The following is a 14,001-nucleotide window of genomic DNA, read 5'->3' as shown; positions in this document are numbered from 1 at the left end:
CAATACATGGCTTCAAAACAAGATAATAGGAAATTAATAATAGTTACCACTTGCCCTTGTCGGATGCCTCCCCACCTTTTACTTTCTCAATATCCATTGTGCATTTTGGATTCCACTAACTGTGTCAGTCTCTCACACGAGGGAGGCAACACAGTGTTCATCCATGTGACTCTGAACTATTTTACTCATGAGAATGATCTCAAATTGCATCCATTTACCTACAAGAGCCTTGAGGTTATCTTTCCTTATAGCTGAGTAGCTTTCCATTCTGCGGTTGATGGGCAAGCTAGCCCTGCCTTTTCTCTATTCCCTGTCACGTGGATATTGTTTTCTCTCCTCTTACTTTCAGTCTATGAATTTCCTTTTGAGTTAAATGGGTTTCTTGTATAAAGCGTATTGATAGATCCTGTCTCTCTACCTACTCTGCCTGTGTTTCTTTTTATTGGTAAAGTATGGTATTAGTAAACAGGAAAAACAAGAGATAGAAAATGAGTGGAGAGAATAAGCCAGGTATAATCACAGATGCATTATCCTTAATGACTACTTACATATTGGAAACTTTGATGATTCTGATGATCTGGAGTCACATAAATGTACACTCTCAAACTCTTGGGTCATTTATGAGTTTTTAATTGGTTATCCTCCTTATGGTTGACCTCTATTTTCTCGGATGATGGCTAACTTTCTAAATAAGGAAATTAGCTAGTAAAAATGACATAGCTGGATTATATTTACTGCCTTACAATTTGGATGTTTACTCTTTAACAAACTATCCCAAGTATATTTGTAACCAAGTATTTGTAACCATTAAATGGACTCACTTCTCTTGTTTAAAGTGACTTTTTCACTCAAATCTGCCTCCTGTCCTCCCCTTTGATTTCTCTCTCAGCAGAGTTATCTGGATTGATTTTATCATGCTGTTGTTGTTTGGTTTTAGGTTTTTGAGACAGAGTCTCATTATGTACTTGTAGCTCAGGCTGGCCTTGAACTTACCATGTAACCCAAACCCAGATTCTTTTTCATTTCTTTTTTTGAGATAGGGTCTTCCTGTGTAGTGCAGGTTGGCCTCAAACTCTTGGTGATCATCCTGCCTTGGCCTCCGAAGTGCTGGGTTTACATGTGTGCACCACCATGCCTGGCTCACTGGACTTACCATACATCGGCTCAGAGTAAAAAGAGGCAGAACACTGGGCCAGCCAGTCTCAGTGATGGCAAGCCTTTTAGAGGTAAATATCTAAACTGAAACTCAAAACCCATTTATTTATCACAAAATGCCAACAGTGTAGCTACATAAACCTGAGCACTAAAGTTTTGGTTTAGAAAAAAACAATTCATATGTTACCATCTTTGCCTTAAAAGAAAAATAAATAATACACGTGCCATGGTTTTGCCGCCGTTGGTAGGACCATAGGTAAAGCATTGCTTTGGCCAGGAAGGATTCCACAGGCTGGGAAACAGGCTTCTCCTCCTAGTAGTGGCTTTGACCTGGGTGCCAAGGAAGAAAGGAATTGAAGTCACTCTTTTCTTCCACTCTACCTTTTTTTCCTTCTTTAAATGCATCTTCCTTCTGACTACTCAGTTTTTCTTTATTAACAGTGTAGTTATTTTCTGCATAGCTGACTCCATTAAGTTTCTTCTTTCTAACCAGCTCTCTAGTTGGATTTGATTGTTGTTTGCAGAGCTCTAACATTCACTCATCTTCTGGGTATCAGGGCTTTTAGGCCACTGTAACTTTCTTGTGCACCATTCTGGAGCCCTTCCTACTGCTGTCCATTTTGGAGATCACTAAGACTGTATTTCTGACCCTGATTGCAAGTTTGGGATTCTTAAAGCTGCCCTTCAGTTTATAATTCATGAGATAGACACTCAGAACTTAGAAAATTGTCATACTCAAGAGTTATGGGTTGTCCCAGTGAAAGGCTACACATTCATATCAGGTGAGAGAAGATGAGCATGGATCAGATTCCTGAATGGTCCAATTTGCTAGCTTTCATTGTCTTCCCCCAAGGAACTGTGGGGACAGTAGCAGTGTATGACAGTATGCAGGAATACTGCCAACTGGGGGTACTTAACTAAGCATTGGTGTCCAGAGTTCTTACTGAGTCTTTACCACATAGATGTGGTTAGTCACACAGAGACTGAACTGCTCACGTGGTTTACCTTAGTTTTATCTCTAGAGATCTAGCTAAGATCACATGGGTAGAGGTACCCCACCACAGTTGGCCTAGACTAAGAGATGTGACCCAAACCAACCTAACAAAGACCCTCATTAGATAGGCTATTCCAAGGGCTTCAAGGTCATTTTCCAGAAGCCACAGTAGGTGGGGACAAGGGCTAGATCTTTCTTTGGGCAGGATGTAGAATAGGAGACAATTCGAGTGACTCACCTTGACTACAGATTACTGCAATATTAGTTACAATCTTACTTCCATATGCTGATATGTAGAGAGTGAGCTATTATTCTCTTCCCTTCTCCCTTCAACTGGCTCTAACTGTTGCAAATAAGGCCAATTAAAGTGCTAGTATGTAATCTTGTTGGCCAACTGACAGCTTCCTGTTTCCTCATGAAGTGCTATCTGTAAAAGATTGAAGCACAGTGGGACGGCAGAGCCTGTCAGCTCCAGGAATGTCAGCTGAGTATAACCCTCAAAGTAAGAAGCTATGAGTCCCAAGGTACAAAAGTTTACTATCAGAAACTGAAGCAACAGCCTCCTAAATTCTTTCATATTCTACTTGACTGGTCTTTCTGCTTATCTCCTTGTATGTTGTAAAGATGCTTTTCTCTCCACCTGGCTAGCCAGCTCAAGTTACTCACTGTCACTCATCCTTGAGTTATCCCCTTCTTCACAAGGTAATAAATTCTGAGAGAGGCCTTGGATCAAAGTCTTTGTCCATATAACCTCACTGGACTTGAGTTTAGAATCCCTTGGTTGCCCATAACTTTGAATATGCCTTGGTGTCTTTACTCTCTCCATGGGTTGCATTGGAGATGGTGATTGGAATTAATTGCTGGGATTCCAATAAAGTCTCAATGTGATTACAAATATAACCTTTTGGATTGTGAGGAAGGGATAATACTTGGATTATGATATTCATTATTTGATTACAATAATGTAAACTCTGCTATCAAGTTGTTTTGTCTTTTCTCCTTTTCATTGCATCTGTCTTACTCTTGCAAGACCAGTTTTTATAAACAAGTTTTATTCATGTCACTTTCCTGATCAACAGCCTATTGTCTTAATATATTTTTATCTGTATGTTCTGCAGTTGTTTTTTGATTTTAAATATATTCATTTTTTCTCTCCCTCCCTCCCTGATTTTTATTATAAATTCCTTCCTTCCCTCAGTCTTTCTCTTTCTCCTCCTCTTCTGTTTTCTCTTTCTCCAGCCCTGTTTATCCCATAAATCAGCAAAATGTCACTATGGTACCATGTTAATTAATTACCCTATGTCTTTTTTTTTTTTTTTTTTTTTTTTTGGTCTTTTTCCTTTTTATCGGTACTGGGGATAGAACTCACGACTGCCTGCTTGCAAGTCAGGCGCTTATGCCGCTGAGCTAAATCCCCAGCATTAATTACCCTATGTCTTTCTATCTGGTATTTATTCTTACTGTCTTCTGAACCTGTGAAAGCTTTACTCATTCAAAATTCAACATGTCCTGTGTCCTCACCATCATAAAACCTTCACTGCTTAAGACAGATTTACTTGAATCCTATTTTGTTCTCATTTTTTGTATTTTTTTATGAACTTGCTATGATCTGCCTTGCACTGAATTTATTTTTGTTTCTGACCTGTTTTTTTTTTAAATCAGACAATAAGCTCCTTAAAAACAAGAATTGTATTTTATTCCTCTTCTTATTCTTCATGGAGGATGAAATTGTGCTTGGAAATGAACACATTCAGGATACATGCAGAATTTAACCCTCCTGTTTAGTGGAAGATCCAGCAAATGTTTGATACCATATTACAGATTCCTTGGAGTAGTGGCTCCCCTGATTTACTTAAGTGTCAAATAAGTAGTATCAATAATAGATCACCTTAAAGTCCGTAATGGGCCAGAGTGTGTAGGTAGGTTCTTTTGAGGATTTTTTCTGTTTTAAAACACTGATTTCACATGAGTAGGTAAACAGCTGCATTTTAATTCTTTGATTAGTCTGCAGCATTTGGCCCTCAAGGTAGATTGGTGATTTGGGGGAATCAAACCTAGAGGATCTGATTGGGTCTTGTTCCATTGTAAAAAGTCTGATAGGATTCACTTAAATTTGGTTCTACCTCTTATCTCTCTCACATGTTAAGCCTATTTTTTTCCCCTGCTGGGATTCCAGTGGTTGTTATACTGAGATAACTTTTTATATATTCACCTAAATGGTTCAGCATGTATTTTAATGAGCATATATTTATCAGATACTATGACAGGAAAAAGAGATACAGTGATGAGTAAGAAATGACTCCTGTCCTCAGTTTCTTTCTTGAAAATCTCATGTATATTTCTTAGTTTTAATTAAACTCAGTTTATTGATTTCCCTAACATGGCTGTGAAACAGGGGAGCTAAACTGATACTATGTCCAGTAGCTAATATTTTTTTGAGCATTTACTTGACACTGGTGCTAAACATTCTACAACCATTTCATTCTGATGTTGTCTGTGTAATAGCATCATCAGCCTTGCAGCACAGGTGAGGAAATTGAGGTGATCTTTGAGGTTTGCCTACTCAAGAGCCTGCATGCTTTGTCACTGGTCAGAAGATTACTACTAGACTGAGTAAGCTTTCACCTCATTTTGCTGTAGTTGACATTGATCTTTCATTGTTATTCCAGCCCAGGGATCACATTTAACTGTCTTCTGACTATGTTAAATTTCATGTTTTGAGTTGCTGAGTAAGTTCAATCAATCCCACTGCTAGTCCATAACAGCAAATAAAGAATTTTTGTTCTTTACATATCCTCATTAAATTACTAGAATATCATTTTGTAAAAAAAAAAAAAAAGAATACACACTATTAGAAATTTTAACTAGATAAAAGTTGGTAACAATAATTCTGCCACTTGGAACTTTTTAGTGTAGTTCAGTTTTTCTACGTGAGCAAGCCTGGATTCAACAAGCAAATTTTGACTTTTTTCAATAAATTAGTTGGCGTTATGTTTCTCAAATCTGCAGTGAATCACCATTACAGAAGGGTCTGGAATATTGGTTTGTTAAGGATGAATTGTTTCTCTGCTCTCTGGTGTAAGACTATGCTACATGTTAAGTATCTTGGTTTATTTATTCAAGTACTTTTGAAGATATATTCAGAAATCTATGCTACTGAGCTTTAGGCCTGTTTCTTGCAAGAAATAACAATAAAATGTCAAACTCATGACAAGACAATCTAGAGTTTTAATTATATACATGGGTAAAGGAGAGAATATTGCTCTTCGTAGTGTTTTATAGCTCAAGTAATCCTCTGCCTCAAAGGTATTTTTTAGAGAATTGCTTTCTAGTAGGCACTTTGCTCACATATTGACAGGTACATTTGTGGGTGTAAGTGAACACATTTTGTTTCCATTGACTTCTATGGCTACTCTGAAGAAATATTTGCTGAAATTACTTTTCTTTAATTTTGCAGTGTTATTTCACTGGAGTAGATAAGAGACAGGTGAGTATAACAGGAACAACATGTTCTGAAGACAGACTTGGGTGTGAATACTGCCTTTGCCACACGTATAAATGTGTAACTTTGGGCAACCCCATTAATCTCTTTAAGTGTCATGTTCTTAATCTGTAAAATAGAAACAATAATTATTTCTAATTTATGTTGTTTAAGGGATTGATTGTGGTTGTCTTTTGTATATATTAAATGCTCATAGCTTCAAAAGACTTTTATTTATTGTTATTGGAGACAGTATTAGTTTTCATTCACTAAAGAAAATCACCACTTTAAAACAGTAAGTGCTTGTTAATTAACATTATTGCTAAACACAAAACAACCATTGCAAGAAAGAAACAAAGCACAACACAACTAATAATCTTCTATAATAGGGTTGCTTTCAAAATGTCAAACTTGGTTCTAGTGGTCAACATATATGAGCTTTGAATTCATGCTTAATTCTTGGTACCAAATGAAAGTGTTTGAAAACTCCAGGTTACTGAAATTCTTTGGATTATATAAACACTAACCTGGGTTTAAATCTAGAGTCTGTAACTTATTGGTTGGGTAATATTGGATAAATTATTCTCGTTGTACCTCAGCTTCCTTGTATGCAAAATGGAGATAATAAAAGTATCTACCTCAGAAAGTTATATTAAAATGAAGTAGTATTTGTAAGATCATTAGAACAGTATTTGGCACATGAAGTATTAGCTCTTACTATTTTATATTGATGGCATTAATACAACTAAGCTTTATTTTCTTTTTTTTTTAATTTTATTTTGAAAGTAGTGAAAATGCAACAGCATAAGACAGAGCAAAGCCAATCGAGACAGTGCAGTGAAATTGGGACAGAATTTCACAGTAGGATACTGGGATGGTAGTAATAGGTACTATGGTATGAAGGCAAAGGTTGTTTTCACTGTTTCATTTTATGTTTCTTTTGTTCTATTCAATACTTACAATTGGTTTTATAATGTTTTGTTTTTGGTTTGATTTTGCTATACCTAATTGACTCGATAACTTGTTAACTTTACAATAGTTACTTGTTAACTTTACAATAGTTATCGAGTCAATTAGGTATAGCAAAATCAAACCAAAAACAAAAGATTATAAAACCAATTGTAAGTATTGAATAGAACAAAAGAAACATAAAATGAAACAGTGAAAACAACCTTTGCCTTCAAACAGAATATAGAAGGAAATCCCAAATATTTGCTATTCTGCATATAGTCAGCCCATATGCTGGTAGGCTCACAGGAACCAGTGGTTCTCCTCCTGGCCTATGCTGGGGATGCTTACCAAGAAGGCAGGCAAATAAGCCACCTAAGTCCCGCCATGCCTGGATCTCGAGAGCGCTTATTCTCCTCCTGGCCCACACCAAGGGTGCTTACTAAGAGGGCGCCTAAGCTTGATTTTCATACAAATATGATAAACAGCTTTGATGGAGAAGCATTCTGAATAGTGGGTGAAGTAATTTTACAGTATTATAATTATTGATTAGATGGATGAATACATAAGAAAATATATCAGATATGAAAGTCATAAATTCAATGTCTCCTTTCACTTAGCATTCGTACTAATATAACTTGTATTCTTGCCTTTATAAACTCAGAAATGAGTTGACCTATATTTCCCTGCTTGTTACCATAAGAGATTATTCAGTCAAGGAAGAAACAAGAATTGTGTAGGACAGTCTCAAAGTAATTACTGTTGGCTTCTGAATAGTTTATTGGATAACGTTGCTGAGAAATGGAATATGATTGCTTCTGTGTCTCAAATAGAAATTGTGCTAGTTAGTAACCAATCCTTCCAGAGACTGGAGTCCGCTTCAGGAAATAAGAACTTTGGATTTGACAATAGATGTTCTGGGTGTAAGTCCCGTTGCTGCCACTTACTGACCATATAACTCCAGGCAATTTACTGTTTTATTAAATAAAAATCATGTCTACCCTGCTGTTTGCCATGATTGTTTTGTAGGTCAAATAAGAAAATGTGAGAGTCCTAAGTCCATGATTGTCCTTTCTGTTTTTATTAATGTCAAGATAAGAGTGAAAACAAAGCTTTTTTTTCCCTCTATGAAACCATGGATATTATGACCTGACCTATGAGAACAGAAAAGCAGAACGGATACTTTCTGTTTAAATTCAACTGTGCTAAGTTTAATTATAATTACTTTGATTCTATTTAATTTATTCTAATTTCATTTAGATATGCCGCTTTACTCCACAGCGTATGATTTTGCCGTGTGTGACAGAATGTGTACAAGAGAAGTGGAACACAGATTGGAGGGTTAAGAGAGGAAAGAGGGTCTTTGTATGAAGCTGAGTGTTTGACGAGTACCCTGCTTTCCTGCCATTTTCATCTTACTTTCTAACTTTTAGTGCTCTTCCTCCACGAGCTGCTCTTTTGCTTCAGAGTTCTGTCCTCTCCTGCCTCAGTATCTGAATCTTCAGCATCCAAGGCTTTGGGAGTTCTTTGTTCTCCCTGCCTAGAATTCCTACTGAATTCACTTTTCCACTGGAATATTGATGAATATTGAAATATTTCTACAGGCAATAATGGGTGATCTGTTATTTTCCTAGATGACCAAAGAAACTAGCCATACTTTATTGTGTTTTTTTTATAAGAAGATATTTTATAAGGTCCGATCACAAATTTATATGGCTATTTTTGGAGCAAAATACACGCTGGGTTGGAGCCTTACTATATTAAAGAATGGCAGCGTGGTTGTGATGGAAAACAGAAAGATGTTGGAACAGAACAATTCAGGTGTGCATTCAGGTTCTGGCATGTACTGGCAGCATGACTTGGGGCGACTCACAGTTTCCTTTGTGGATAGATTAAAAATGCTCATCTCAAAAAACTAAGGCTAGAAGGATATTCTTGTACTATTATAAAAGATTACCTTTGTAAGCTGTGTACCTACATCAGGCTCAATGACAAAAGCCTAGAAATTTTGGTATTTTAATTAAAAAATAAGGATGTCTGTGTTCGCCATAATTTTTAATCGTTGGTTGGAAGTTCTAGCTTAAACAAAAATCATGCCAAAAAACATGTTTATATATGAAAGATAGATAGATAGATAGGTATTAGAGTGATAATTGTGGATAAAGTACATCCTAAAACTAACCATTATGAAAGGTGAATTGGACCTAAGTAAACAACAAACAGGTAATGTTAGCCAAGAAAATTTTGAAAAATTGGAAAGTATATAGTCTACCAAATATTGGACATCCTGTAGTTTATACTGTGAGCCCCGGAACTGACAGATGGATCAGAGGAAGAGGAACAGCAACCACTGAATCTTATGTCTAGTTGTGGACTGAGTGTGTGTGCTGGGCCAGGCATGGAAGTAACTGCTTTCTATGCATTATCTGTTTAATCCTTACAATGTGAATAAGAGAGGCATTGTTGAGACAGACTTGCTTAGTGGTAAATTGTACCTCAAAGTGAGTTTTGCAGAAAGGGATTACCCAGAAATGAGTGGTTTCACCAGAGATGGCTGAGGAAAGGTTGTGATAGCCAGTGGCCAAAATCACAGTAAACATGCTAAATTCCATATTAGTTAGAAAAAAGTCAAGGGTAAAAGGTAGTGGTGGAGGCTGAGAGACAAATCAAAGAAAATACAAATAACTATTTGATATTGGACTGAAGAAGGACTTTTAAGCATAGAAACTCTGGATGACACCACAGAATAAATTACTGATGTGTTAGACAACCGAAAATTTAAACTTCTATGGCTCAAAAGCCAAACCTGAATGCAAATAAACTCTGAAAGCAAATGAAAATATCTATATAATTGTGATGTATAACAGATTAATGTCCTTATTGTATAACTAGCACTTATGAATTAATTAAAAAACCTCAAATCTCCTAATTAAAAGTGATCAGAAGCTCTATACAGGAAAATTACCATAAATTTAAAAAATTGCTCAGAGTAACAAGAAAAAAATCATAAGAATAAGTAGTTACATGTGACTATCAAGTGAAAATGTATCTTATGAAAATGTTGTGATGTGTTTGTGGATGTGTAGAGATATTAACACTGTTCAATACTGCTAATTGTTCTTTTGATGAGCAATTTGTAGATTTTTGCCCTTTTGGTGGCCAAATGAGATGCAAGTACCATGACCAAAATTTGTATCTCTTCTTCATAAATTCCACTTTGATAAATTTCACTTAAACAAATCAGCAAAAATGAATTCAAAAATTTTATATAAGGATTTTATCGAAATGTTAATTGCACTAGATTAAAAAAATAAACTAGAAAATATTTGAACAATTTTTGCCTGTGTATATTAAGTTACATGTAACCACTGGTATTGAGAGTATGATTTCACAGGCTCTGTTTTTTCTTTCTTCTCCTCCTCCCTTCTCCTACTCCCCTCTTCTATTTTTTCCTCCCTTTTCTTCTTCCTCCTCCTGCTGTTTCTCCTCTCTCTGGTCTTCCTCTTTCTCTCCTTTTTATTCTTTATTTTTTGTTTTTGTGATACAGGATCTCACTACATACTTTAGGCTAATTGTGTTCTCATTATGTCACCCAGGCTGTCTTCACTGAGATTCATGATCTTGTTACATCAGCTTCCCAAGTTCTGGTTATTCAAAGGCTATTATATGGAAAAATGATTTGATATTATGGGGAAAGACAAGATATATATATATATATATTTGACATAGAAGGCAAATATCTTGGGCATTTCTATGGTAGATACACAGTTTTTATGAATATAAAAATGATACCTAATTTACTATTTTAGAGGTTGTGAAGATTCAGTGAGTAAGTGTGGCTGTAACACCAAAAATAAAATTAAGGTTTTAGAAATATTAATTTCTGGACCAGGGATATAGCTCAGAGACACAAGTGCCTGCTTGGCAAGTGCAAGGTTGTAAGTTTGATTCCCTGTACAAAATTTTTAAAAAGTTCAGTGCCATAGAAATATTAATTTCTTTCTATTCTTTAAGAGAATCTTGAGAAATTTGAAATTTCAGATTTAATTCTTTATGATTTGATAGTGCATTTTAAAAAGCTTACAAGATTAAATAATTTCTTTGCATTATTTTGTGTACTTTTGAGACTTGAATTAACCATATGTAAGCATATTGAACCTGACTACCAAGTAGAATATTCCTTTAATTTACATTCTACATATGTAAACTTGACATTAATTTGGATAACTTATATATATTGCACATATTACTATACCCTGATAAGAAATGAACTAAATGTGTTTTTACCTGATGAACTAAAGCTAGCATTTTGTAAAAACCTAAAATTAGCTGTCATCTTTATCTTGGAGTGTCTGTACCTAGAGTGGGTTTGTAGTTTCCTATTTTGAGGTTGTAATGATATTACGGAAACCATCTCATGTCATTTCTTACATAATCAGCTTTTGGCTTTTGTATTCTTCATGTTCTGGCCCTTGGTAAACTATTTATGATAATGAAGGCTGAAAGAAATTGAATTTCTCATAATAACTGTGAAAGAACATGGGGAAATCTTAGTCTGTTCCAGCATTTTCACACAAAAGAATTTTTTTGCATTATCCTATTATAACATTTATAGTTGCATCTCATGGGCATAGTCATTTCAAGTTTAGGATCATACATTTGTGTTTTGGTCACAACTTCATTTTTAAAAACTCTGTTCAGACTATTGATGGCCTTAATTGTGTGTGCATACTTGTCTGTTTGTAGTTACCCAAGTATTTTCTTTGCCTTTTCACTGTAATCTACCATATTTCTTCTATTTTACTGTATGTCTTCTTTCAAGGTGCTTTTTAGGTTTTTTAAAAGTCAGTTAATAATGTCTGTGTATAAACTGCTATGTTGGTGAATATGTGAATACTTTTCTGTTTGCTAAATATTTGTTTCTCTATTTTTTAGGATGATACTGGATCCTATTCACAAAGCTCTGGAAAGGTAATAAAAAGTAATAATAAACCCAACAAATATATTTCTATGTCTCCTTTCTTATACATGGACTTGAATTATTTATGAGATGATACTTTTAACATTTTTATTATTACTATTGAATTAAAGAAAAATTTGTATGATACTTTTTTTTTTATCAGTACCAGGGATCCAACTCATGACCGCCCACTTGCAAGGGAGGCACTTAAGCCACTGAGCTAAATCCCTAGCCCTTTAGAGAACAATTTGAAGGCTTTGTGACTTTGCTTAGCAGGGCCACTGTGTCAACTGGACCTGGTACCATGGGCTTGTTTAATGTGTTCCTCATCTGGTCCTCAGTTGTTCAGTGAGAAGCTTGATGGTATTAGGCATGTACAGTTCTGAGTATCCATGTGTCCTGGATATGGAAATATCAGTTTCTCTTCTGATAATGCTATGAAATTTCTGCATGTTTGGCTTGACTCTTCAGGACATTCTGAACTGTTTGAGAAGTCTACATTGAAGTCCATTTATGCACAGATATTCTGTCAGTAGAGCAAGAAGAGCCAGTGGGATTATCTTAATAGTGAACTGCTTTTAGCAACCCCATGTGGCCGTCACACTTTGAAGAGTGTTGTGCTCAGTGGGTTCTATGGGACACCTTTGCCTGGTACCATAGTGATTAAATGCTACACTCTTTCTCTTTCATCACCTTCTACCTGGCCCTCAGCATTCATCTTTCCACAGCTTACCTCATCCACTGTTGTGTTTTTCATGTGGAAACTCTCCTTTTTGATGAGCAATACAAAGAGCTAGGACAGTGCCTTTGAATGTCAGCTCTATTTGCCTCATTTGTTTTTTGTAGGAATGGAGATGAATAATATTCTCAACTCAGAGGTTTATTCAGGGAATTTATTTAGATGAAACGTTTAAGTGTCATAATAGTAACTCAAAAATACAAAAAGGTATGATTCTTGTTACTGTGGTTAGTATTTTTAAAGATGATTTCTGCATTCATATGTGTATGTTTTACAAGACTGAGCAATGTGGAACAATCATTTTGGTACTTTAACAGTAGTACAACACTTATTTCACATGGCCAAATGCTATACTAATTAACATGTGATTTGTTTGTGTCTGTGAACCTTTAGTTTGTGCTTCTGTTACACATTCAGTACCAAAACCTTTGAAATATAGGCACGCTTGAAATATCTTTCTGAAATGATGCATTTCTTTTTGTTTCAGTGAAATAACACAACAATATTGATTCTTTTCATGAACTACTCCTAAGAATGCTGATGAAGTCTATTAAATTTTTGCATTCCTTTTGTAGTCTCATGATTGTCCCAGCAGGATGTTGTAATACTAGTGGCCAGTGCTATTTCTGTTATTAGCCGTAAGCCTAGGTCAGATTCTTCTGAATCATATGAATAAACCTGTCTTATCTACATTCTATCTTTTGAATTACTTTTGCATTTTTTGGTGTATTTTCTTTCTCAGTAATTTTGAGAGGCAAAACTACAACTATCTTCATTTTTTTAAAGAAAAAAAAAACTGGAATCATACATTAAATAATTGTACCAAGGGTTTAAGTCTATTTAATAGTTGTCCAGAGAGTTGAAAAAGACCTTCATAATCTCAAAACTAAGCTGGGCTTTCATAGATTTCATTGCCACTCTTGTTTCCCATAATCAAATAAATAAAAATCCTAAGAGGTTATTTGAAATGATAATGCAAAAATCAAAACAGAGAAGGATATCATTCAACTTTTCTCTTCCTACTGTATTCTTGGACTCTATGGTTACTCAAAACCATTCCCTGTGTTTTAGAAATTTTAGATTGAGTGCATTAGTTATCAATACAACTTCTAAAATGAATGTAACATGAATTTTGCCTATACTCTGAAGAAAAACAAAAATATAGATTGTCCTGTCTCAAGGTTGAAATATTTTAGTTTATCTTTTTGTGAGAATGAAACAACTTTTCCTGTATGAATTTAGAAGTTTTTGTTTTGTTTTGCTCACATCTTAATGTATAGTCCAACCTCATTTACCTGGTCAACAGCCATTTCACAGCTCCTGGGATGAATGTGTGGTTACATCGTTTTCCATAGCAGTCTTTTATATGCAGTTCCAATGCCATATCTTATGAAGTATTAATTCTGTACCTATGCTACCAGAAGACATGACACATATTGCAAATAATGAGCTGAGATAATTTCTTTGTCTTTCCTTTTTGGGCTTAAATTTGCAATCTTTCTGCTTCAGCTCCTTAGTGTGCTGGAATTATGGATAATGCGCTTCATACCCAGATATTATATATTTTAAATATATAAAAATTTAATTGATGCATAATACAGTGTACTAAGACCAGATCAGTGCACTTGGTACACTATCACCTCAGGCATCTTATCATTTCTTCCCTACTAGCTATTTTGAAATATTCAATTAATTGTTATCAACCATACTTACTTTGTCTATCC

The 14,001-nt window shown here is 35.2% G+C and overlaps 1 protein-coding gene across 2 annotated transcripts in view; it reads left to right on the top strand.

Moving 5' to 3' along the window:
* The window catches only part of Ank3 (ankyrin 3), a 635,468-nt gene that overhangs the window by 83,920 nt on the left and 537,547 nt on the right, over positions 1 to 14,001 (top strand). For both annotated transcript variants that reach the window (XM_063239289.1, XM_013156636.3), the window contains exons 2-3: positions 5,607 to 5,636; positions 11,514 to 11,549. In XM_063239289.1, coding sequence (XP_063095359.1) covers positions 5,607 to 5,636; positions 11,514 to 11,549 — 66 coding nt within the window. The remainder of the gene's footprint in view (positions 1 to 5,606; positions 5,637 to 11,513; positions 11,550 to 14,001) is intronic.

Source organism: Cavia porcellus, unplaced genomic scaffold (genome assembly GCF_034190915.1).
Source record: "Cavia porcellus strain 051 isolate PalLab524CR breed Dunkin Hartley unplaced genomic scaffold, mCavPor4.1 scaffold_28, whole genome shotgun sequence".
NCBI classification, from domain to species: domain Eukaryota; kingdom Metazoa; phylum Chordata; class Mammalia; order Rodentia; family Caviidae; genus Cavia; species Cavia porcellus.
Note: the sequence above shows the minus strand (reverse complement) of the source record. Positions and strands in the feature narration are given on the sequence as shown.